The sequence below is a fragment of the Staurois parvus genome, unplaced genomic scaffold (assembly GCF_062004578.1).
Source record: "Staurois parvus isolate SC_StPar_1 unplaced genomic scaffold, SC_StPar_1.0 ptg000530l, whole genome shotgun sequence".
NCBI lineage: Eukaryota > Metazoa > Chordata > Amphibia > Anura > Ranidae > Staurois > Staurois parvus.
Window position 1 is genome coordinate 1,991,126 of NW_028318326.1, and position 27,034 is coordinate 2,018,159.

Consider the following 27,034-nt stretch of genomic DNA (forward strand, 5'->3'; position numbering starts at 1 on the left):
ATGGAGTTTCACCTGGGGGAAAAAAAAAAGTCAGCAGCTACTAAAACTGTAGCTGCTGACTTTTAAAATACAGCCACTTACCTGTCCCGGGGTCCAGCGGTGTCTTCACCGCCGCTGGTTTCACCGGCCGTCTTCTCTCCCTGGCATCGGCATCTTCAGTGTGGGCACCCGGCTGTGACCGCTTGCGGCTTCACAGCCAGGTGCCCACTGCACATGCATGAGAAGCGCTGCGCTTTGTGAATGGCCTGTAGTCTTCTGGGACCTGTCACTCCTTAATGGGGAGCGGAGGACAAAGGCTTAAAGTGGAACTTCCCCTTTTGGGTGGAGCTCCGCTTTAATGCCTCCACTTTAGTTCACAGATGAGAACATAAAATATTCAATCAGTTAAAGACTCAAAAACAACACACTGAAATTGACGTTTCACCTGGCTGCCTGCTACAACATTTGCAAATAGGGCTTGTCTCCATTTTAAAATTATACTGCAATTTTTAGGAGTAGGTTGGTAACTCTGATATTGGCAGAATGTATAACTTTGGACTGGAGATCTTGCTGATGGAATCCTTGACGTGATTAGGGCATCTGAAAGAACTCTGAAGGTAAAACGAGAGGGAGAGGTTCTGTAATTCTTACCTCAGGAAGTTGATAGAGGTCTGTAGTGGTGGTGGTATCCCATAAAAGCACCCTCAAGCTCTAACTATCTTTAGTTGTGGATGCTTTCCCCTAGTTCTTTGTTTTGTTTTTTTTCCTGCTTGCTGTAAAGGTGTCTGACATCAGCAGGTTCCTTTTGTTCCTTTTTGCCTGAGAGTTGCTTAGTCTTTTGATTCTTGCTCACTAAGCATCTCTCAGGCAGAAGAAAGCTTCCAACATGTCCTGTGGAATTACGGAAGTCAATGACGTCAATATACTTTGCAAAAAAAAACCAAAATTTGGCTTTTTTTTTGTGTTCTAGTTTTTACACTAGATCACCAATGTTGCTAGAGTGCACTTTATATGATTGTAATTAGAGATTCACCCTCGACAGCTTTCTTTTCAGCTTTAATGTCTGTGCCTGTCCAGTTACACAAGCTTAAAAACTGCCTATTTTTTATCTGTTCTGACACGAGTTGTGAATGCAAGAGAATTGTTGTTCACCTCTGATATGGACAAAAGTTTATATGAATGGCAGCCTAATGAAGGGAATCTTGTTAAACAGCTCAACTGTTTGCTCTCCAGTGGACAGAAGGATACAGTTGTTTGGTTGCACTCCTGTGCATCCAGGGCATGCTTTCCTAAAGTGGAGCTACACTGCATCTGAGCACCACAAACCAAAAGCACTATTTAATTCATTTTTAATATTCAAAGCAAACTTGCCCATCCATCCATGTCTCATGGATTGTGCTGGGAAATCACTTAGATAAGCACCCCCTAACATTTTTGGCCGTGGCCATCTTGAGTAAGAGCAGATGATTCTTGTAGCAATTACTTCCTGCAATCCATCTGCCCTTAGCTCAGGCATACAGTGCTTAGCTTACATGTGCTTAGCGGAGAAAACCCTTCCTCCCCACCTGAAGACTCCTGGGATGTATGACATTTGTCCAGGCATGGAAATTAGGAAGTGGCTAAAAAATGTAAACCGTTTTTTAAAACAAGTAAATATGAAATACTTTCCTATCTATTTACTAATGCTAGCAGCATAGGGATTCAAAATAGCCAATGTTGATTTACGCAATGATCCACTTTAAGCCCTGAGTCTTGTTTTCTCTTTAGTCTTGTACGAATATACAATTTTTACCTTTCTGCTAGTGGAAATCCACGTTTTGCCCTCAGAGTACTCTATACTAGTATAACTGCATAATAGACGCAGCTCTTATCACAAGCGTTCTCACACTAGTGACTCCTAAGAATGGAGGTCTGTTAGACTGGGGTGCACTGAGCACTACCAATTAGACCGTTCAGTAATGTTTACACCCATTGCACAAGTGCGATAACATGAAAGTAAATGTTATGGAAGACTATGAAAATGGAGCTTATTACTAGGTGAACATTTGTCTAACCAAATATTTATTTCTGTGGCTTAATTGGGCTTTAAACTCTGATAGATGTGAACAAAGGTTTTCCAGTAAATGGTCACTGCTGCTAATTTTGAAGGTGGTTAAAGAAAATTTGTCTAGGCATATGTTAAGGTTACAGAGCTCGGTGTCCATGAAAAAGCATTCATTTAATTAGGGTGTTTAATGTCTTTACAGCGTAGTTCCAGTCACACTTTAAAAAAATCAGTCAGCAGCTACAAAAACAGCCACTCACCTGTCCTGCGACCCCGCATTGTCCTCCCCGCAGCTTGTTTCACCGACTGTCCTGTGTTCCCAGTGCCAGCATCTTCAGTGTGGGCACCCAGCTGTGACGGCTTGTGGCTTCGCGGTCGGTGCCCACTGTGCATACGCAAGAAGTGCTGCACTTTCTGAATGGTCCCGCAGTCCTCCGGGACCTGTCACGTGTTCCAGAAGACTGCGGGGAGGGAAGGGAGAGGACAACTTTTACTTCCGATCGCTTAGGCGATCGTAGCTGAAGTGGTAGCAGGTACCTGTTGATTTCAGGTATCTGCTCTCCCCACAGGTACCAATCCTTAGAGGAGCAGGGGACCAGTCCTTAAAGCGGAACTTCCCCTTTGGGTGGAGCTGCTCTTTAAAACTGAACTCCAGACAGGATTAAAAACCCAATTCATTGCAGTTATGTATTCTTTTTAAAAATGATAAACTATTTCTTTCACCCATTGAGGCACACATGAACCATACTATCAAGGTATACTGCCTCTTTCAGTAGGATAGGACACCTGACAGGACAAGAAATCTGTAAGCCAGCCAAGGATAAGCCCCCTTCTACAATATCCTTTGTGAATAATAACTGCAGAGAGTGTAAGCATGCTCCCATGCATCCCCCTGCAGATCCATCTCTGCTCTTTCTGAGGCCTTAGAACAACTTTTGACTTTGAATCCTCCAGTGCCTGTGATGAGGCTCCAGTCTCCTGTCACAGTTTACAAGAGATCATTTCGGCTTATTGATGCAGTCTCAGTACCCTGTTTGTCTCCAACCTTGGTCTTTTAGAACCTCTTTAACTGCTTTCCTTAGACTGTATTGTATTGTAACTGTAATGTCTACCTTCATGTTGTAAAGCGCTGTGCACACTGTTGGTTCTATCTAAATCCTGTATAATTATAACTGCAGAGGTCTTTTCACTACACACACCCTGGTCCCATTTTAAGAGTGCTGGAACTATCCCCTTTTTGAGAGGTAATTTTTCAACTAGTGGTTCATATTCTCTGGATCTGTTAGTTCTCAAACCTAGGTGTGACTCAAGAGTCTGCTTTGCAGGGGAAGAATGTCAGAGGAGAACCTAAGTTTCCCTGGGCTGCCTGCGGGCAGAACAAACTAGTCTCCTGCTGCAGTTATCCATCAGGGACAGGTGATGCCTTGAGAAATTTAATCCGACTTGTTCAACCTGGGGTAGGTCCTTCCCCATTGTCTGATCTGTAAATACAAGAATGGGGCCTTTCTGGCACTACTCCCTGTTCTATATTCACTTGTCCTGATAAGACTGCTCTCCTTCATGCCTCAGATCCTACAGTTTCATTGGATCTGAGGAGTCTGGAGCATTTCGAGCCTATTTGACTCTGCAACTCAGGGCTTTTTCTGGGCTTCTTGTTTTATGTCCACCCCTCAGCTGGAGTGCTTTTGGAAGTCCCAATTTTTATATAATTCCTGCACCCTCAATGGGACGAAAAAAGAAAAATAGGATTTTTGTACTCCCTTACTGTCTTACCTTCGAGTCCATTGAGGTACCCCTCTGTTTTTTATGATCTTGCTGCTTTCTACAAACTGAGCATGCTAGGTAGAAAAGTAGTTACGCTGAGCTATCGTACAGGTTATTTTGTTTGCCAGTGTCTGATTCTCCTGTGGCAGTATAACTACAATATGTGACATCTGTGTCCCTTAATGGACTTCCCAAGAAAATGTTATGACTAGAACAAAAATCCTTTTCCCAATTTATTTATCTACTGTAGGCAAATTTGACTTTATCTCTGACCTTAGTAACTCCCCTTAACTTGGATCAAGAGATATAGTAAGAGGAACAAATCGGGTTCTGTTGCGTACTCGTATGCAGATGAGTAACATGCTGCCTAGAGGAGAGATGAGCTTGTCCCTCTACTTCTCTTCTATTCTATTGTCCTTTCATAAGCTGGGACCATAGGAAGACAAAAAGGAGTTCCAAACCAAAAACAAATGAATCCAAGATCATTTTAATCTTGTGAATAAGTCCTATAAAACCAGCAAATGCATTTTGGGAGTAGCACCATTCATTCACCAGGGCTCAACACAGGATAATTCTTGGGTTAACTCAGAGAAACATTGATCTCACAAATCTGTATTAGACTCTGTCATCCATCTTAAGTTTGGTGATCCTTTCTGTATTCCTATGGTTTGAGCTGCTGTCAGTAGCTCATTGAGAGAATCATTGGAAGTCAGCTCAAAACTGAAGATTGGACAAACGTTCATATCCTTCAGCTGATAAAACTGCTGGCATGTATGTATTTTGACTGTAATATGCAGTTTGTTTACTAAATGGGTAGCCATATGTGTTCTAGTATATTTACTATGAAAATTGATCTTTAGTATACTACTTCCCAATAAAGCCATTTCCCCACTACAGTCCTTTATATACCTGGTAAATGTAATGGTAACTTTTTTTTTTTTTTTTTTCTCCAGAGGAACTTAGTGTCAATGGACAGTTCCAGTGTCTTGCAGAGCTCTCCACCAGTCCAGTCACTGTATGCCATGGAACAGGTCTTTCTTGTGGCAACGCTCACAATGATGCTGCCCATAATGCTTTACAATATCTCAGAATCATGGCGGGAAGAAAATGAAAGAGAGGAGATTAATCTGGTCACGTCTTTTACCTCCCCTAATAAATATAAACAAACATGGCTGTACCAAAAGTGGAAGGTACCTTTTTGTGAACATGGTATGTAATGAATCCCAAGTATTAACTGTCATATTATGCTTTTCAGTTCCTGAGAACCCAAATGCGGTATGAATTCTTGCTTTGTTTTAAAATGTAATCAAATTGAAAGAAATGTGCACACTTGATTTAAGAGGAGAACATATCTGGTCGACAGATTATTTAAAGGACCTGTCTACTCAAACTATTTTAACTTTTTTTTTTTTTTTTTTTTAAATAAACTTTCTTCAGTATTTGAAAATTTGACTTGTGTATTTCAGATAAGCTGCCTCTTTTTTTTTTTTTTTTTTTTTTTTTTTTTTTTTTTTTTTTATCCAGTGGCCATAGGGGGAAGATGCTGTTTTCTAACCACCTGGATCCTGGGCTTATATAAGAATCTGAATATTCAGTCATTTCTATTAAATGGTTACATTTGCTGCTTTTAGCTTGCTTACTCTGGGCTTGACTGTTGTAATTTCAAATCTTATTGAACTTGGCTCACTTTTTTTTTTAAATACTTGGCAACTGTTGATCAAACAGAGACTAAGATGGCAGCTTCCTTAGCTGTAAAGGATAGGAGAGTTTAGTTCTGCTTTAAAGCGGAACCAAACCCACCAATTTTAATCAAAACTAAACTTTCCTATCCTTTAAAGCCAAGGAAGCTGCCATCCTGGATTTTGTTTGATCTGCAGTTACCATGGTGCTGTACATGTGATCAGTTATGAAGCCAGCCATTTGATGGCTTGACAGTTCGGTTGGGAGCACAAGCAAATGTAACGGTTATCGTTCCATGGCATACCTTGAAAGTAACGATTATGGGAAACAGTTAAATCAGTGGCTTTAATTCTGCTTTGTTTCCCAGAAGAGTTACATTTCATGTCTCTGATAATTGTCAAGGTTGCCAGCATGCTTATGGCCGCTCTCAACTGAACTTTCAAGCCTTCAAATGAGTGGTGGCATAGCTGATCATCCCACAAGGCACAAGTGTGAATGAGCCCTCGTCCTATTGTGTTGGCCTTCTGAATGGAGTTCACTGTCTCCTGACGTCTACGTGTATGTGAACACCAATCCTACTAGTCCACATGTTTTGCCTCATGCTTCACTGTATACAGTGGGTTTTGTTTTTTTTTTCAGCAAATTGATTTTTTTGTGAATCCATTGAGAAGTTTCTCGCCTGTAAATCCAGCCAGTAACGGCACTTCCTCATTGAAGGCTAACTGTGCTAAGCAAGTACCTCTCAAAACAGCAGCTGTTCTCTCTGCCTGCCATGTGTGCAACTTCAGTTGGCCATTGGGATGCTTATTATGCTTACATTCTGAAAAAGATTTGGTCTTGCACCACTTTTCAATGGTAAACTTGGTTCGGGGATCTGTTTTGACACTACTTATGTGGACTTGTCAATGATGCTTTTGTACACATGCAGTCCAGTGCAGAAAACTAAACCATAGGATTCTCCATCCCACACAAAATGTAAGCAGATAACTATGGAGCAGGAAAGGTGGCAGTGATGTGTTTGGGTTGGCAATTGTCAGCAACAGTCTAAAATGAGCTATGTGCAGGTACTATGCAGATGTAAAGGTATTTTTCCTGCTGGCCTGTTTAATGAGTTGTCATCCTTTGGGGGGCTGACAGGACTTCTCTCGCCTGTTACTGTTACCTATTTCCTGGCACTGCTGAATTGCCCTGTGCATTTGGGCAGCCTGTGCTTGATAAAGGAACCATGAAGCTGCACTGCAAATAACTTTTATCAATACTTATCTATGTACTTGTGTTAGGCGACTTCTATAATTGAAAACCATGTTCTATTGAGTGGACATCTCCTTTAACAGCATGTAATTGCAATTTAACTGTGTGAATGGTGGCCTTTTTTAAAAATAAAATACATTTTAAAGAAACCTGAATGTGCATAGTGTTATTTCTGGGAAATCTAGAACTTGCTGTGTTGGCGTATGAAGTGGTGTCTACCTATAGGGCCTGTTTTCTACATGTGGATTGTGCAAATCTATTCAAATCTGTGGGATGCAAAACTGGAGATTATGCAGAATCCATTGACAGGTGCATCTGCCCTCCAAAGCATCTAAAACCGATGTCGTCAGCACAAGACAAAAGCCAGTGGACACAGGTTAATAATTTTGTAAATTTTTTTAAAATACATTTAAAACCAGTATAAATACAATAAACTCTTTGGTGTGTCAGGTATGTAGTGATACTGAGTGTTTTGTTTAGTGTGTGCACACTACAGATGTCGCTTGACTGCTCCATTATATTGTGTTACATTGGTTCGACAAGGGCTCCCTAATAAAGACTTCATTTTGTGAGGTGGAGTTGATATTGCTTCCCCCATTATTTGTCATCACTATTCAAAAGTATTTGATCAGCTGTGCGGTTTTTATTTTTTGCGCTATAAACAACTGAAAATTTTTGGGGAAAAAATATTTTTGACTTTTTGCTATAAAACATTTCCAGTAAAAAAATCAAATTTCATCATAAATTTAGGCCAAAATCTATTCTGCTACATGTCTTTGCTAACAAAAAAAATAAATAAATATCCCAATACATGTAAATTAATTGGTTTATGTGAAAGTTATAGTTTCTACAAATGGCGGTGTATATATACTGGAAATTATTTCTCATCTTTTAGGCACAATACTTTGCATATGGAACAGGGGAGGAATCTAACAATTTAAATAATTCAAACAGAACAAAAAAAAGAAAACTATTTATTAAACAATTATACAGTAGGTCTGACAATGAGTATGAGGAGCTTCTGTGTCTGGTTTTAGGGGTTTGTATTATAAACAGACTATTTAGGATCACAATTGCTACATATATGGAGAGTATTCATATCAAATCTTCCATTGGCGTTCAAAGAGCGGTCTAATACCTCATTTATTAGGATTCACAAAGGTAATGTATACGTATGATCTCGAAGACATCTGAGAGGTTTGGTGAACTATTGGATTTCCAGTTTCTTACTATGCCCATTCTAGCTGCTAATAAAATGTGGATTGCTACTGTACGGCAGAATTTAGGGAATTTATCAATCCCCAGGTTTAGAATTGCAAGACCAGGTTTAGGTGGTGTAATAAGACCAGTTAAGTTAGAGATAAATCGAAAAACAGAACGCCAAAAACTAGTCAGATTTTTACATGACCAGAACATATGTATAAGATGACCCACACTACCACAGCCTCTCCAGCACGCAGAGGAGGCGAACTTCGTAAATTTGGATATTCTGAATGGGGTAAGGTACCAATGTAGGGCTAGTTTTTTAGTGTTATCCTATACATCTGGAGGGGAGCACAAGTGAAACACGTATCACCAATGGTTTGTTGACAAGACCACCCAGTGTCACTTTGATTTTCTGGATGAGTTAGGAGCTTTGCAATACCTAGACTACATCCACTTGTATTGTTTGATCTGCTATTTGGGTTGATGAAAAGACCACTTTTTTTTTTTTAACTTGTGAAATTTTTATGGAGGAGCATGGTGCTCTGTAGTAATCGGATTATTCACATGTATTTGTTACTATTGTGATATTCATACATAAGCTCCCCAGTGCATGAGGTTGCATCTAATTTGGGGGTTATGTGGTGTATAGCCCCAAACTGGATGCATGCACTTATAGGTATTTATTCACCAAAGTGTATTCATAAAAAAGGGGGAGGTGCATTATAGTTCCCATCCTAACGTTTATGTATATTCTTTGTATGTGCTATTTAGAGGCATTCTTTAGTCAGAGGTCTACAGCACTTATTTCACACCATTCACATGTATAGAAAGAAGTATATACCATAGGAATTTGTAGAGGGAGGTGCATTGTAGCACTCCACACGAAGAGCCCTTTCGCACTCTATAGAAAGCACACACGCACACGGAATTTGTCAGTATCCTGTGTATCCATGCACATTAGGTACTCTAGAGGTGTTTAAGCTTGGCGTTCACAGGCAGAATAAAAACATTTGTTTTTTATTTTTGAGAGTTTGTTTTTCTGGCAGGAAAAAAAAAAGCTCAAAATTAGCATTTTTATTTTTCTCAGAGTACTAGTGGTTTTTTTTTTTTTTTAAGCTACTGTGCATGGGGCCTAAAGCTGGCCATACACTTATAGATTATTATTCAAGGATTTTTGTTTAAAGAATTTGAATTGCTAATCAATAGTGGGAGCAAAATCAATGTTTGATCTTGAAAAGTTTTCCTTACTGCCCCTTCGAATTTTTCTGTCCTTGCTGTCAAAGAATTTTCGGCCGACTTTTCTTATAAACATTTTCATCCAAAAGTCTACACGTGTATGACCAGCTTAAGACTTCAAGAAGACAATTAAAAGCGTTGCAAATTCTTTGTGAAAGCTTGCTTAACCTGTTGAGGCTCATATACCTACCTGTAGTGTTAGTGTGTTACTGACCTGGAGTAAGTATGACCCAGACACCTGGTGTGCACATGCTTGTTTGAGTTGGATGTGAAGTGGGGATAAAGGATGATAGCCGCAGATCATGCATGTTAGGAAATAAATGGAAGGTTTTTTTGTTTTCTTTTTAAAGTATAGCTTTCTATAAGGTGCTGTCTTTTGGACAACGTGGATGAATGGGTGATTCTACGATCCAGTAAAGATCTGAGGTACAGTAAACCGTGTCAATGAAGTAGAGGTAAGGTTTTTTTTTTTTTGTGATGTCATGTTCTACTGTTTAAGTATTGTAAAATGTCAATGTAAGTTAATACAACTGTCATTTGTATACATGTGAACAGATAGATATAACCACCAGACTAGCTTTGATCCAACATTTTGGCTTCTGAACAATTTATATCTTGAGTAGCCTTTTTAGCTTGTATAGCCTGCAGTAAATAAGGGTAGAGCTTAGGTATACAGTATGTACTTGGCACTGAGCCTAGAACAAAATGTTATGTTTGCATGACAAGGATGTTGGAGACATTGCAGAGTGTACCAGCTTTTGCCATCCAGTCTAATCCCTCAGCCTCAGTAATCCCTAAATATAGCCCCCATGATTGATACAGTTAAGCAGCTGCACTGCTGTCATTTTGGAGAAAGACACAGAACAATATAGCTATGATGGGGGGGCTGTACACAAATTGTGGATTACATATTTAGTATAAATTTATGATTGTTTAACAATAGTGAGTTGCTGTAGTTTGCATCTCTTCAACCTCCAACAATACAGGGAAGGTGTTTCTGTTTTGCAACTATGCTCAATACCTACATCTTATGGATAAATCTTTACCTGGCTTTGCCATGGCTATTTTTTTTCCCCCCCCTCACACAAAAAAAAGTAAATGTTTGCATATTGAAAAAATATAGCTTGTTTTGGATTGGGGCCTGCATAGCAACAAAACTGAGCCACTGGCTAAATCTTTGCGCCTGATTTCCCTAAAGCTGAACTCTTCAAGGTAATAACAAAAACCTAAGTGCCCAGTGTTACCAGAACCCACCAAGGGAAGATTTTGTCCTTTTTACTCTTCATAATTCACAAAAGTATATACAGTACCATCACCAGACCATGACAAGAAATGAGGATAACCATGGTTTTAGCTCTACATTTATTCAATCATGTAGACAAAGAAAGAAAAACATGGTAGTGTTGTCATAAAAAACCCACCTCAGTCCATACCACAGAACCTCACCCTAACAGGCAGACGTCTCCTTACATAAATGCATTGTAGTAGTTGTAGGGTATATGGCAAATAGTTCAAATGTATAGTAGTAATGATAAAGGTAATAATACAAGGGATTGCTCCAAGGAATATCTGATTGCCACCTGGGGGTGGGGGATAAGAGGATTTTTTTTTCCACTGTAGCAAAGTGGATCATGCCTTTTAATAGCGGTTTTGCCTTCCTCTGGGTTACCTGTCTGTTTTTGGTGGGTGTTCCCTCTTAGTTGAACTTTTGTTTTTTTTCAACCTGACCAACAGTGTAACCTTTTGGGTCTATTTATGCTGTTTAGAGCTGCTGCGTTATGCACCAGCCCACAATTCATCTGAGTAGGCTGGCAATGCACTAACTGGCAAGCCATTAGACCAGGGGTGTCAAACTGGTGGCCCTCCAGCTGTTGCGAAACTACAAGACCCATCATGCCTCTGCAAGACTGATATAGTTACAAGCATGACTACCAAAGGCAGAGGCATGATGGGTCTTGTAGTTTGGCAACAGCTGGCAGGTCACCAGTTTGACACACGTGCATTAGAGGTTCACACGAACACTTTTTGGACTACAATGCCCTGAACTGGATTTTTTTTTTTTTTTTTTTTTTTGGTGCATTTTCTGCCTAAATATCCTTCTGTGGCTCTAAACCCCAACTCCAGCCAAAATGTTTAAATGTGGATGAATGTGAAAAGATTTAATACTACTACATTTCTGTTTATGAGCGTTAGGGAAGATTTCACAGCACTGATCCCTCTGACAGCAGGACAAGAAAGAAGGGTGGATGTTAGAGGAAATCATTGGTAATAACCCGTCTCCGGTTATAACCCTTCCCCGTGTTAATGTGTGTGCTCAAAGAGAGATTTCCCATCATTTCCTCTCCCAATAGCAAGAGTGAGTACAGTAGAAACCTAAGAGGTGGGTTCTATTGCTTTCCCACTTTGTGGGTTTTTTTTTTTTTTTTAACAAAGCTTTCACTTAGTTTGGCTTTAAGGTGTTACTAAACCCACAACAGTCAAATCAGTCTGTATATGCAGTAAAGCATGCTTGTTATACTCACTGTGGAAGCTAAGGGGTTATTCCTCCACATTGTGTAAAAAGGCTGTTTGTTCCTGTCTGCTCTGATCCTCCCCAAATTCCACAGTCCCCAATCCATCTGCTGATGTTTTGATCCTGTCTGCTCTGATCCTCCCCTTCTACTGTCCCTAATCCAGCTGCTGCTAGATCAGAGCCTTAAGGGGTGTAAGCTGCACATGCTCAGTTTGGTATGTATTGGTAGAGACTTGGGAGAGTGCAGGTGATCAGCACAGGGCCAATCAGCGCTGTCCAGGACATCATGCAGTCTCAGGACAATCAGGGGGAATAAAAACTCTTCCTACCACCTTTAACCAGTGCTCTGCTGGACACTGATAGAGTTCACAAGACTGCTCTAACTGCTGATGCGAAAAGGTATTTAGCAGTTTATATTACAATAATTGCATTTCTCTGTGCTGTAGGAGACCAGCTATAGTGAATGCAGAGTCCTTGGTTTAGTAACACTTAAAGGCTTGCTCACACCATACGTGCATGAAAACAGGTGCGCAGATGTCACTTGAAGAGATGTCAGTTTTCATTGAAGTGCCCACCGGGTGGCAACTGTGCATACATGTGTAAAGCTTGTGCCATGTCCTGAATAATTATGGCAAAAGGGGATCCCTGGTGGATAGGAGTACCCAACAGTTGGAAGTCTCTAATGGGAATGGCATTGCCAGCTCAAAACCCTTCTATAAATTGTATACATTTACTGTGAGGGAGTGAACCAACCCATGCGCCATCATTAGTGATTCTATAAAAGCATTTTTACTATCTTTTGATATATGGTGTTTTATGATTTTGGTAAACTAACTTTTAACAAACTATTGGTATGAACAAGGCCTAAAGCGGAACTAAATGATCAGTTTGAAAGTAAATGGCTGGTATCATAACTGATCACATGAGCAGTACCATGGCAACTGCAGATCAAAAAGAGGCTAGGATGGCAGCTTTCTTGGCTGTAAAGGATAGGAGGGTTTAGTTCCTCTTAAAGAAGGGGTCAGCAACCCATAGATCGTGGCTAGGTGCTTGGTAGTTCGGGGCCTGGACTTGCTCACCCACCATCACAGTGCAATGCAGAGGGACAACCTGTCTCATGCCTAGTATTACCAACAAAGCAGCCTTATAGGGGGCTCAGAACATTAACAGTCCATTTGCAGTTTTGGGGGGGGGGGGGGTTTAAAACCCTATAGTCAAGATGTGTTTTTACCACCCCTGCCCCAACTGAACCTCCTTTTACCTGCAGTGGTCACAGCTGTACACATGGCGCAGCCATAGCAGGAGTTACCAACCCTGTAATGGTTGGTGGGTATAACACCTGCCAAGCATGACCCATTCAAGGGAATGAGGCCACTCTGCTGTACTGCACAAGGTTGCAGGGCATTAGCAAACAAGGGGTTGAAGCAGGCAGTGTTGTGTTGCTTTCTCACCACCTGCTTTAACCCTCTTGTACTCCACAGAAGCATGCAGTTGCAGGGTGCTAGCAGAGTGGCCCCATTTACTTGAATGGGTCATGACTGGAAGGTGGTAGTACTCACCAAAAGCAACAGGGGTTTTAATTCTTGTTGTGTACACTTTTTGGCTACTTCCTCAGTGCCTAAAGGGAGTGGAGATTGGGGATGGTAAAACCACAGGGTTTTACCACTTCTCAACTTTGTGTGAATGAGCCCTAAGAGTGCTGCTGCTGAATGCAACTAAAGTTAAATCACAAGTGCAGTAGGCACTGCTGCTCCTCTGAAAAGTGATCTGAGTGTGTTTGAGGTGATGAGGAGGTGATATGTTGCTTCCTCCCCACCCGATTTAAACCCATGATTGCGGTGCAAAGCACATGATTGCGACACAATAGTACAGCAATTAAAAGTTTAAATCAGGGGTGAGGTGGCAACATTGTACCCGGTGCTCTTTGACTTCTCACATGTTGTTCAGACAGATCTCCACCTCTTTAAGTTAGGGGTAGGCAACCTTAAAGTATAAAAAGCAAGTGAAGAAAACATATTGCCATCTTAAGGACAAGAAAATCAAAGTGGAGGTCTCTTCCCCAGGTGTTTATGAACATATTGTTGCCTTTAGAATTTCAGTTTTAGGATACTTAAGTGTTTTTTTTTTTTTGCCATTAAATGCAAGATGTCTGCTTGGCTTAAATTGGATTTGTTAAAGAAGAACACTAGCCTTGATAAATGAAACAGTGCACATAGAAGTTTATTTGAACAAGCGTTATTAGCAGCAGATTGATGGAAGGACAAAATGTATGCAAAAAGAAATCATCAAGTTTACAGTTAGACTTTATAAGAGGTCAAATAGAAAATTCCCTCCAATCTCTGATTTTGCAATACCTGATGTGTCTTCATGAAGAAATAGTAAACTAAATCAAAGCTTGTATTTAGTAAGGCTTTAGCAACATTCATTGGCAGGCTAGTCAGAAGATATACATGCAGGGTTTATTTACATTAAAAGTTTCATTCTTTGTCTTTGAAAATCGGTTTCATTCCCTACCATTCAGGCTCAGCCTGAAGTAGAAAGTATTGGTTGTACAGTTTAAAGCACAAAAACAACAAATGGTACAAGCATAAGTCTAATATTTGGTAAGAAAGTTAAGTAATCATTTCAGGGATTGTGTTCCTGTCTCTGAGGTTTCATTTTTAAACCCTCTTAAAGCAGAACTCCAGGGAAATTTTTTTTTTGGGGGGAAATACCAAATCAGATAAGTTTGCCTTTATTAATGGTTATCCTGGGCCTGGATCACTGTTTAAAAAACAAAAATATTGCTTAATTTATGTCATATTACATCAACATTACTTTTAGCGCTGCAACTAAGCCTTGCAGCTCTCATACAGTGAAGGATCCAGTCTGCCCCTTTTTCCCCTCACCCATTCAAATGAGTGAGACGGCAGATGTCCATGTCTCGTCTATTCACAAAATACAAGGTGGAGTTTGTAAATGGACATTGGCAAATGGAAGTGTGAATGGGACAAACCCTGCAGGAGAGCTGGTGCTCTTAGCCAAAGCACCCAAAAAGAGTACCGAGTGTAGTATCTGGCATCAGTGAAGCTACAATTGTACAGTAAACAGTGGCAATACAGCTCTAGGACAGGCAAGATTAGAGGCGACATGATGTTTCCAAAAAAATTATCCTTGAGTTTTGCTTTAAAAAAAAAAAACAGACCCCATTATAACAGGCTTATGGTTTGGGGAGTGTAAAAAGCTGTAATAAACAAACATTCTCTGGTCTGACCCAAGTAAATTGAAATCTGGGTGCTAGGAGTTTGCTCTTTTCACGGTTGTGGATCTTTCTCTGGGGGAAGTAATATTCATATCTCTTTTTTGCCTTCAGCACTGGCCTGTTATTTTACAGATATATAAAATATGATTTCAACGTGAAGGATGTACCTGTACTGGTCATTGTTTAGAGAGTCATTCATCTTTCATACTGTTTAGTGGAGGGAAGCCTTATCATATTTGACCAACCTCTACCAATTACAGAGCTCCTTGATACAAGGGGTGTTTACATCAAACCTTTTCAGTTTATATAATAACAGAACAAATTTCAACAAGGTGAAACTAATTTTTTTTTGTTTGTTTAACCCCTTGACGCCGACGTAACACAAATATGCGGCCTCACGGACCTGGGCTTTTTTCCGTGGGGCCGCATATTTGCGTACCTGTCTTTGTGCTGGGAGCGCGCCGCTCGGCGCGCTCCCAGCACCAAGACCGCGGTGTCACTGAGAGCCCTGGGTCCCGTTCTAATGATCGGGACCCGGGACTCCCGATTCCGGGTCACGTGATCGCTGTGATAGCCTCTGATTGGCTATCACAGTGATCAATCACTGTGCAGCCCGGCCCCCTTGTTTTCTCTCTCTCTATGAATGGAGAAGAGAGATACATTGTATCTCTCGAACTCCTGACATAGAGAGATAAAAAAAAAGTTTGTAAAAAAAAGATAAATAAATATTAAAAAATAAAAGAAAAAATAAAGAAAAATACCTAGATCAAGGTTTGATCTAGTTCAGTACCAGGGTTAGTGTTTGGGTCAGGGTCAAAGGTCAGGATTTTAAAAAAAAATTAGTGTCAGTTAGTGTTAATGTTAATGTCAGTGACAGTGTGTTTTATGTAAAAAAAAAAAGACAAAAACAAAATGCGCACTGTTGTTTCTGGACTGGACTACGGGTACAAACAACAAATAACATACACATATATGGTATCGCTGCAATCGTCAGGAACTGGAGAATGTATTTTGGGTTGTTCTTTGGTGGTAGGTTATGGTCGTAACAAGAAACACACAGTTAAATTAAAAAAAATGATTTTTTTTTACTATTTTGGCCCAGTTTTCCTTTTAATAATAAAAAAATTAGGAGCTATCCATGACCATTTACCACCAAATGAAAGCCCAATTTGTCCTGAAAAAAACAAGGTATAATCCACCTGGATGTACAAAGTAGTTGTGACGATATGTACGGTTTTACTAACACGTCAACGTTGCAGAATTGTGCTTAGGCATTTAGATTTGTTTTACCCTTAGGCGTGAAGGGGTTAACATACGCCCACCGCTACATTTATATACTTTATCCCAGTGTTTAACGATTGCCTGGAAAACTTCAGCATAGAAAGATTTGTCAGTACGCCTGAACTATACTAGGACAGCCTGCTTCACTTTGTCATCATTGTGTTCCCCATCCCCACAGAAAGATTAGTCTCTTGTGCAATTTCACAACAGGTATTGTGTCGATTATCCAGGATCAGGCATTCTATGCGCTACATGTTCACAGGAATGACCGCTGTGTGATAGGAACCACCACAGCTGGGATTGTCACTGCCAGACATATGGCCATCTTTGAAATATTTACACCATTCTTACTGTGGCTGAGCGTGTCATCACCATCCTGTACCTGAAGCCTTCTGTAGATACCTGTGGGTTTTATGCCTTTGTTCACAATAAACATCATTGCCATGCACGCACTAACACTGTTGTCTGCCAATTTGATTAACGGTCTCTGTCCTGTGACATGTGCACCACCTATCAGTAATAGGACACACTTGCCACTTACTACTGCGTGTAGGACCGCCACACTACCATCCCTTTTTATACAGTTGTGTACAAAATAATAGCAGTCAGACATCACTAACCTGATCAATCACTGTTTTTGGTAGAAATGATATTTCTACATGGCAAATAATTTACTAGCAGGTGTAGTAGAGTAATAGAAATCCAACAGACCCAACAGTCATGACATGCATGCTGCTGATTCTGTGTAATTGAATCACTAATTGAAAGGGGCATGTTCAAAATAATAACAGTGTGGAGTTCTATTAGTGAGGTCATTCATTCTTTGAAAAACTGGTGGCAATTATTGCCCTTATTTAAGGAAGGAAGGCAGCAAATGTTGTACATGCTGGTTACAGTGCATTTCTCTGAAATTCTGAGGAAAATGGGTCATTCTAGACATTGTTCAGAAGAACAGCATACCTTCATTAAAAAGTTGATTGGAAAGAGGAAAACATATAAAGAAGTACAGAAAATGATAGGCTGCTCAGCTAAAATGATTGCAAATGCTTTAAAATGGCAACCAAAACCTGGAAGAGGTGGAAGAAAGCAAAAAAACTACCATTCGAATGGATAGAAGAATAGCCAAAATGGCAAGGACTTAGCCAACAATCAGCTCCAGGAAGATCAAAGAAGGTGTAAAGTTACCTGTGAGTACTGTTACAATTAGAAGATGCCTATGTGAAGCCAAGTTATCTGCAAGAAGCCCCTGCAAAGTCCCACTGTTGAAAAAAAGACATGTGCTGAAGAGGTTACAATTTGCCAAAGAGCACATTGACTGGCCTAAAGAGAAATGACACAACATTTTGTGGACTGATGACAGTAAGATTGTTCTTTTTGGGTCTAGTGGCCGGAGACAGTTTGTCAGACGACCCCCAAACACTGAAATCAAGCCACAGTACACTGTGAAGACAGTGAAGCATGGTTGCGCAAGCATCATGATATGGGGATGTTTCTCATACTACAGTGTTGGGCCTATTTATCACATACCAGGGATCATGGATCAGTTTGAATACATCTGAATACTTGAAGAGGTCATGCTGTCTTATGCTGAAGAGGAAATGCCCTTGAAATGGGTGTTCCAACAAGACAAGGACCCCAAACACACCTGTAAACGTGCAACATCTTGGTTCCAGACCAACAAGATTGATGTTATGGAGTGGCCAGCCCAATCCCCGGATCTTAATCCAATAGAAAACTTGTGGGGTGACATCAAAAATGCAGTTTCTGAGGCAAAACCAAGAAATAGAGAAGAACTGTGGAATGTAGTCCAATCATCCTGGGCTGGAATACCTGTTCACAGGTGCCAGAAGTTGGTTGACTCCATGCAACACAGATGTACAGCAGTTCTCAGAAACAGTGCTTATACAACTAAATATTAATTAAGTGATTCAAAGGAAAGCAAAATCTTCAAATATTTTTCAGTTTATATAGTGAATGTTTGAGATTGTAAAGAAGAATACAAACACTGCTATTTTTTTGAACAGTCTAATATTCACAATTTTTTTTTAGAGGAACAACACATTTGAAATATTTTTCTTCATGTTTTGATTCGGAATAGAATGTGTAGTGTTCCCAATGCATTTGTGTGTATGGAAATAAAAGCTATTAGAAGGATTTTTGAGCTTTATTCACTTTTTTCAACACACTATTATTTTGAACACAACTGTACCTAGAAAATAAAAAGTCCTGGTTTGATGTGAACACCCCTCGTACATTAAAATGGAGCTGCAGTATTTTTTTTTTTTTTTAAAGTTTTGGGTAGCGTGGCAAACTTCTGTCAGGTTTTTTTAAAGCTTAGCCATACATTGATCGAAATTTGTCCATTTCAGGATTGACCATCCCAATTTCCCATATATGGGCATGGAGGTTGTACAAAAGTAGATCTACTGAGCAGCTGCTGTACAACCTCCCTGTATGATTTTCCTGCTCAGAATATGTTGCAAGCTATGCCTGCAGCACTGATTGACAGTGGGGAAGCCTCCTCACTGTCAGAATAGCTCACTGAGGAGGAGTTAGGTAGGAAAATACTAGAACCCCCTGTTGGCTTTTTATTGTCTTGATGCAGATTTTCTCTCATTTCATGTCTGGTACAGAAAGTGAAAGAAAATCTCTCTAATGGAGCCCTGGATAGCAAAACATGACAGTGGTTCTAACTCTCTCACATTCTATTGATGAAAAAAAAAAATTCTGGAAATAAAGCCTTTATGTTAACCTGCCAGTCTTTCTATGCAAGTCTTTTCAGGGTAAGAATTATTTTAGGACTGATAAGCTGCAATATAACATCCTTGATTTTACGTTTAGATATGCTTTCTAAGCAGAGAGAACTCGCTTGTAAAATGATAAGTTGTATAGATTTCACTCATTGACACTTCAAACAAAGTGAAAATTCCTTTCTTGGTTTATGGATTAACCAGTTCCCTCCGGAGGTACGCATATAAATGACCTCTAGGCAGGTGGGCTTTAATGCCTAGAGGCTGTACATATGTGTCCCTTTGTAAACATTTTCCTGTGCTGAAAGCACGCTCCCAGCACAGTTACCGGCAGGTACTGGATACCAATCACGCCGGTCACATGATCGGAATGCCTGCCTCCGTCTCCCGGCATTTAGAACCTCTTAAAGAGCCAGGAGGTGGCAGGAAAGGGTTGAGATGAAGTTGCGCTAACTTCAATCAAGTGCAAGCAAAATATTTTTTTTTCCCCTTTCATAGGTCAGAGAAGTGAAAATTCACCTTGAAGGTAAACATGCTCTACTGTTAGTAAATTAACCCAAAAGTCTACATTCAAGTCATTTCATTTAAAGCTTGAGCTATAGAGTTATACAAATACTGTAAAACATGGCTTTAATCAAAGTGCCCGTCTCTTATATACAGCAGGTTAAACCCACTTTCATCCAATTCATGGCCTGCATTCATTCTTACTGAAATAATTGACTTTGCTGTGCACTGGTGACAGGAAAAAAAAAGTAGTAGAGGTAAATACAACATGCAAAATATCAAACAGTATGGCAATTGCTGAAAAATAAAATCTATGGGGATGACATGCACATGTAATGAAAGATTCAGATCTGCATGTGGAGTAAAATGAAAGGGTACTGGGTTCCATTTTATTTATCAATGAGGCAGCCTTGTATCCTTCTGGTAACCTTTTCCTATTCAGCTCTATGGTAGGAATTCAGAACTGCAGCCATCTGAGGCCAGCCACATACTACACAATCTCATTGTACAATCTCCTTTATGTCTACCATCAGCTCTGTAGTGCACATGCCTGCCAGATTATAAACTGACTGAGTGGATCAATAGGTCTATCCTCCTATTACATAGTATTGGTAACGTTAAAGGCGATTGTACAATCAGGATGACCATAAAATCTAACACATAAATGTTTCCATTGCATGTGTGAATAGACGTCCATATGAACCCTGGCAAAAACCTTACATCTCAGGTAGAGAGATGTAGTGTATGCAGAAAGTAAAAAATTGGCTCAATACTTTTAAAGTATACTAGGACAAACCTAATCATTTTTTTGAGGCTAGCTCTGCCCTTTGGGCCCTGTTACATCTGTATTTAGGCTGTAACATGGTGCAAAAGAGCCCCTCCCGTGACAACGTGTAGGGGTTTTTCTCCGCAGCTGCTATTTTTAAAGGGTAACTAAACTCTGAAAATTGTGCCCAAAAAAGATAAGCAAAAGGATCGCCAGTATTGCCTTTGGTCTCCCTTTAGCAGATATTGCCCCAGTCCTGGAGTCCCAAAGCCAGAAAAGGATAATGCACATTTGTAAAGCATACGGTTATGCTTTATAAATAGGCTGGTAATATATATATTTCTTTTTTAAAGAAGTGTTAAGGCCACTGCACAGCTTTATAAATGGACTCTTGCAGAAGGAGGATCAAATGTTTGAAGGAGGATCTTCATTGTAATACTTAAAGCAATCACTGGCTCGTTTACTGGAAAACAAAAGTGCAGCTGTCAACATTGCAAAATGAATGCTAATAAACAAGGTGAAGCTGTATTTACTTTACCCAAGTAATTAAATTAACAAAAAAACCCCCCCAAAAAACAGATTTTGGCTAGCACTTGACTGGTCATCAAGGATACAACTTCTTTCCAAACATTCACCTTCAAAAAATGAACAGAGCGTATACTCATTTACTAATTTCTACTGACTGGCTGAAAGGAACAGGTTTTGTAGGCAAATGGCCAGAAATGAGCAGGACAATGAAGCCATAGTACAGTGCATAACTATACTGGACCTTCCATATGTGTGTGACTTCTTAAAGGATACAGGCACAGCCAAACTCCTGAGTAGGCCATAGTCATGTAAATGCGGACTTAAAGGATAGGTTCACCTTTACATAAAAATAAATGCACATATTTTTACATCAAAAAAGTGTGTATTTATTATTTTTCCCCCAGGAGCCTGCAAAGTATTGCACCTGTGATCACTGAATTGCGGGTGCAATGTCGGGTTCCTACAGACACATCCTCCAGCTTTGTGGCCTGTGCCTTAGTATGGGCTCTCTGTTAGAAAGCTGGACAATGGACTACAAGGGCATTCATCAGCATCCTCGCAGTGAATCAAAAACTATAAACTTGCAGTTCCTTCATTTGCCATCTACGCTGATTTTGAATGAAGCAGTTGGGGGGAGAATCCCATGTTCAGTGTCATGGGGAAAAGGGGGTGGGGCAGTGCTGGAGCATGTTACACCCTAAATACAGGTGTAACATGCAACAAAAGTGAACTTCACCTTTAACATATAATAAAGTATTTCTAAAGGCAAGTTTTTTAGTTTTAAAAAAATAAAATAACATGGTATACTTGGTAATAATATACGTTATCCTTGGTAATCACCGGCTGGGACCTGGTAATTAACGGCCGCGAATGGTGGCGCGGGTAGGGTGTGCGCCTGACCCCTACCCAGAAATACAAAATAATACATACGCAAAATTGTGCACAATTTGGCGGCAGGGATGTGTTTAATGTCTAAGGGCGGCTGTGCACAGCTCAAGCACATCCAGGGCGCCAGAAATATGCAGCCCCTTTATACTCCTCCAGCAAATGCACCCATGTGCATGAAGCCATAAATCATTCATCTGAGAAGAGGTGGCTGTCTTTATGGTCTGCCCCCTCTCCCTGGCCCATAACACAATTAAATAAAATGCAGAATAGTATATAGAATCTGCAACTTTGTTCCTAACTGTCCTCATTAAACAAGACCTCACTCATCTGAGAAGGTGTTAAAATTTTGTATGGGACATGTGCAAACACACACTTAGTGGGCATGGAATGAAACATTTGCTAATTCTTCATACTCCTGTTATTACAATTTACACAGCTCTTCACATCTGTCAGTTATTATACAGGCAATGGAAAACATTAAAGCGATAATAAACTCAAAACCCCAAATTTTATATATTGCAGCTTACCAATCATTAGATGAGGTGGCTGCATTTGTTTTCTTTTTAAAATGTTTTCTATTTTCACCCTGCTATGCTATTGTATTCCGACAGCAGGGGCTCTGCCTCAACAGAATACACAGATCAGCCCCGCATTCATTGGCTGCAAGCGTTGACTGAATGTTGGTTTTCCGGCCATTAGTTCCCGGTAACACCAAATCCGACTTTGAAATTGAGCAATTTCAAGTGAAGTTGCGCAACTTCAAAGTCAGATGTCTATGGATTTTTCCAAAAACTTTTGGGATACTGGTCCTTCTATTTCAGTGAGGATTCTATAAATCTTTGAAGTAATAGGTTTCTGTATTCTATTTGTACTCCACAATTGCTTTAAAGGATACATTTCTTCCTCATTCCTTAGTGGTTGTAGGAGCTTTGCAACAAAATGTCTTATTTAACCATACCGCCACTCATCCAGTGTAGAAAATATTTCCTTCTTACCCTTCAAGTCATGTAAAGAACATAAAACCCCCTTATCCACAATATTTTTTAAACCTACATTTCTATCAATTACCCATTTCCCTGAAATATTATCATTTCTGAGTGGAAAAAACCTAGTTCCCGCCAACGGTATTGACAGTGAATTAAACTTCTTATCCTTCTGTTTGTGCATTTCATCCCAAATCCTAAATACATTCCGTGTCAAAGTGTTTGTGTCCTCATCCCAAGTGTGAAATTCCTGTGGTATCCAAATAAACTTTTCTAGTGGTGCCTTACTAAGTGAGCTCTCCATTTTTACCCAAATTTTCCCCTGTGCATTATATATCCAATCTACAATTCGTGATAGTAGCACCGAATTATATCTCCAAAAATCTGGCACATTTAATCCCCCTTTTTTTTATTACTGCATAAGACTTCATATTTGACTCTTGGTTTTTTGTTAGTCCATATATATCTAAGTGTAATTTTTTGGAGAAACCAAAAAAAAAGAAAAAAAAGGCCCCTGGAAGAGGTATTGGAAGCATATAAAATTTATATAAAACTTTTGGTACTATGATCATCTTAATTATATTTATCAGACCTATCAATGACAGCTTTCCCATAGAGGTTTTACTCAGTTCATCTTTTATCTCATTTATTAATGGGATATAATTTGCCTGATATAGATTTTTTATAGGCGATGTTAATTTTATTCCCAAATACTTTCATTCACTTTTTCCATTTAAAGGGGAATTCTTTTTGTAAATTTTTTTTCTCAGTCTTTGAAACATTTATATTTAAAATCTCACTTTTCGAGGGATTAATTTTCAAGTTGGATAGCTCTCCATAGTCTTTCAATTTTCTCAATAAGTTCGGTAGTGTTAATCTGGGGTTAGCGATATAGAAAAGCATACTGTCTGCATATGCTGCCACTTTACGTTCAGCTGAGGGACTTCTATATAACTCTTTTATCCACTGCATCATTCTAGGCCCAATTCCTAATGTTCTCAGCATGTCAATCATATATCCCCAATCTACTCTATCAAAGGCCTTCTCAACGTCAACTGACAGAATAATTCCCGGTACCTCTCCTCTTTCATTCTTTTGCAGGTTAAGCAATGTTCTTAGGCCATTATCCTTTCCCTCTCTGCCCGGGATAAATCCCACTTGGTCTAAGAGTATCCAGTCAGACATCAACACTTTCAACCTGTTAGCTAGTACCTTTGCATACAATTTGGTATCGATATTCAACAAAGATATAGGTCTGTAGCTGGTACACTGAGTCCAATCTTTCCCCTCCTTGGTTATTACTGTGATATATGCCTGTAGCGATACCTCCCTCATCTTTTTCTCCTCTCCCAGTGCGTTCATGTATATATACACAGTTTAAATACTAGATGTTCTTTAAACTTCTATTAGTATCCCACAGTAACGGATGTCTATGCACTTGAACATGCAAAGAGTAGTACATGAAGAACTTTCAATATTGTTGAGACTCCGACGTAGTCAGAATCGCACCGATATGACCGCTTCCATTGCGGACAATAGGGTGTGACTTGTCATGCAATTTGAAACTATCAACTTGCATGACAAGTCGCATCGCTGTGACGAGGGACTTAGACTGACTTCTGTTGGACAGAGTGGAGTACACACATACCGAAAGTTGGCCAGTTCCTGATGTGCACCCAGATTTACACAGCTGCAGGACAGCTTGTTCTGTTGAAAAACAGCACAGACTTACTGGCCAGATTACCATGTGAAAATAAAGGAAAGAAAGCCTAAATCAGAAAACTAATGCAGACACCACATCTAAGAAATGGCAAGTTGCAATATATTAAATGTTTGCTTTTGGGTTTAATACCGCTTTAATGAGAGACCAGGTGTGTAGAGGAAGACATGGTAGCCGTTAAGAGAAAAAAAAGTGTTTAGATCCTAAATTTCAAAAACACCAAATTAAATTCTGAGGAGAATAGCTAAAGTAAATGGCTGATCATTTTATAGTAAACTAAGGAAACCAGTGCTATTTTTTTTTCTAAATATAGGGTGCATGGCTTGGACTGCCAAAACAAGCACCAATGTTTTCAGGTCATTTTGCATAATGCACAGGTAGTTAACCAGTGGCTTTGGATTTTTTTTTTAAAGGAATGGCATGATCTAGAGAGCAGCCAACATCTGCAGATTCCTAGAAAACCTCACTTTACAATATAATTGGCCTCTTTTGTACATTACTTCAAATAAGGTGCATACAGGGCCACTTTTTCAAGAACAGGTAAGAGTTTTATCGAAGGTGCCAGAATACTACAGAAACAAGGTTATACCCTTCTACATATTCATCGCCAGTACCTCTACTTACAGAGACAGTCACCATTCCCATCTACATTTGCTGCAGGAGGAGGGGCATAACGACACGAAGAGTGATTCCTACTACAACTACTGACAGCAGGAATAGGTGAGAACTCTTGCTTGAAAAATACTTTCTAAAACAATTCTCCACACAAGAGGACTGATATGGTCATCTTTCTGGTTGGCAGCAAGTGCGAACATTGCTGTCAAGAGCTTTGGCTGCTGTCTTCAAGATGCTCCTGCTAACCCCTGGATCACTAGTGTGTCCTGTAGTGCTGTAGGGGCTGGCAGATAGAACCATGCTGTGGACATCTACAAAACTGTGTCAAGTGTCATCTGCTGAAGGCTGTGCTTTAAGACAGATTTTGGACTCCAGCAGGGAGGTTAGTCTTCTTATGCAGGGAGTTTTTTTTATAATTGGTCTTTCAAGCAACAGTGTTGCTGTAAAGGAAGTCAGAATAGTTCATCCTCCTGTGCATCAGCTACCAATCACCTGCTATAGTAACTGCTTAAGGTAACTTCACTAATCAGTGTGCCACCTTGTCAGTGAAAGCCAAAAATGATGAAAGTACAAGATAAACCTCATAGAGGGCAAAGGCAACTAGCCACATACATTATTTCTCACACTCAATCTAAATATCACTCCAGAATTTTTCATTACTCTTGCAAATGTCCTAAAACCAAACGTAAAAAGCAAATGGCATGGTTTTGTGCATCACAAAAAAATATTTTTACAGCGATATGAAACTGAATTGTGCATAGTTATTGATCTGTTGATATAATGACTGATTTATCAAATCTATAGTTCTAACATTACCAAAGAACAGGTAAATCAACTTTGCTAAAACCAAGCTCCTTGCGTAGTTCCCAGTAGGTGTCGTTGGAAACCCATGTCTCCTTATTATGGGTGTCAACCACCTTCCTGCAGAAGCAACAGAGACAGGAAACAAAGTTATTCATAAAGGTGCATCCTAAAAAACAACTTAACATTCTTGTGAAAGAATAAAAAAAAAAAAATCATCTACCTTTGTCTAAAGGGATAAGCTGTTGTAAATAGGCTGCATCCACTGATCAGCGTATTCTGACAGTGGTGGGTTCCGCTGTCAGAATACAATGTTTCAGTGGGGAGAATTCCTTTACCCACCTTGATTGTGTGGATGGGGGGGGAAACAATCCATCTATGGCCAGCCTTACAAGAACATATCCTTCTGTCTAACAGTTACTAAGCTGTCATAACCATTATCATTCTTGTAATTCTGTCTTTTAATACACACACACACCTGCTATACTTGATAGCCATAAAGGGGACTACCATTTCCTGGTTTTGCTCTACAGCTTCCTGGGTTAGCTGCCTCCCTATTGGCTAATGAATTATCAGTGTGATTATGTAAATTGATAGTCTATGGCAGGGGTAGGCAACCTTTCAGAGGTTGAGATCTAGTTAGGTCCATATACATTTGGACACAGGCATGATTTTGTTTATTTTTCAGGTATTTACTAAAATATATTCAAGCTATAGTTATATAATAGATATGGGCTGAATGTGCACACTCTCAGGTTTAATTTGAATCATCCAAATTGGAGGAATGGTTTAGGAATTACAGCTCATAAAGAGTAGCCCCCTCCCCTTTTTCAAGGGACCAAAAGTAATTGGACAATTGAATCAAAAATCAAAAACGGTTTCATGGGCTACCCCTTCATTATTTCTTGATCAATTAAGCAGGTAAAAAGTTTGGAGATGACTCTAAGTGTGGTATCTGCATTTGGAATCTATTGGTTTTAACCTACATCATGCGTTCAAAGGAGCTGTCCATGCAAGTAAAACAGGCCATTGTAAGGCTTCAAAAATGAAACAAATCCGGAGAGATAGCAGCAACATTAGGAGTGGCCAAATCAACAGTTTGGTACATTCTGAGGAAAGAACACACTGGTGAGCTCAGCCACATAAAAAGGCATGGACATCCACGGAAGACAACAGTGGTGGATGATCGCAGGATCCTCTCTATGGTAAAGAGAAACCCATTCACAACATCCAGACAAGTGAAGGACACTCTCCAGGAGGTGGGCTTATCATTGTCAAAGTCTAC

At 39.8% G+C, this 27,034-nt stretch overlaps 2 protein-coding genes across 7 annotated transcripts in view; one reads left to right on the forward strand and one right to left on the reverse strand.

Annotated features, from left to right (window-relative positions):
* PRKRA (protein activator of interferon induced protein kinase EIF2AK2) overlaps positions 1-6,867 on the forward strand; it is a 31,516-nt gene extending 24,649 nt beyond the window's left edge. For both annotated transcript variants that reach the window (XM_089690431.1, XM_089690432.1), the window contains exon 8: positions 4,741-6,867. In XM_089690431.1, coding sequence (XP_089546557.1) covers positions 4,741-4,898 — 158 coding nt within the window. In that variant the 3' untranslated portion in view covers positions 4,899-6,867. The remainder of the gene's footprint in view (positions 1-4,740) is intronic.
* Positions 6,868-13,867: 7,000 nt separating this feature from the next.
* OSBPL6 (oxysterol binding protein like 6) overlaps positions 13,868-27,034 on the reverse strand; it is a 315,980-nt gene continuing 302,813 nt past the window's right edge. For all 5 annotated transcript variants that reach the window (XM_089690437.1, XM_089690436.1, XM_089690434.1 and 2 more), the window contains one exon: positions 13,868-25,869. In XM_089690437.1, coding sequence (XP_089546563.1) covers positions 25,761-25,869 — 109 coding nt within the window. In that variant the 3' untranslated portion in view covers positions 13,868-25,760. The remainder of the gene's footprint in view (positions 25,870-27,034) is intronic.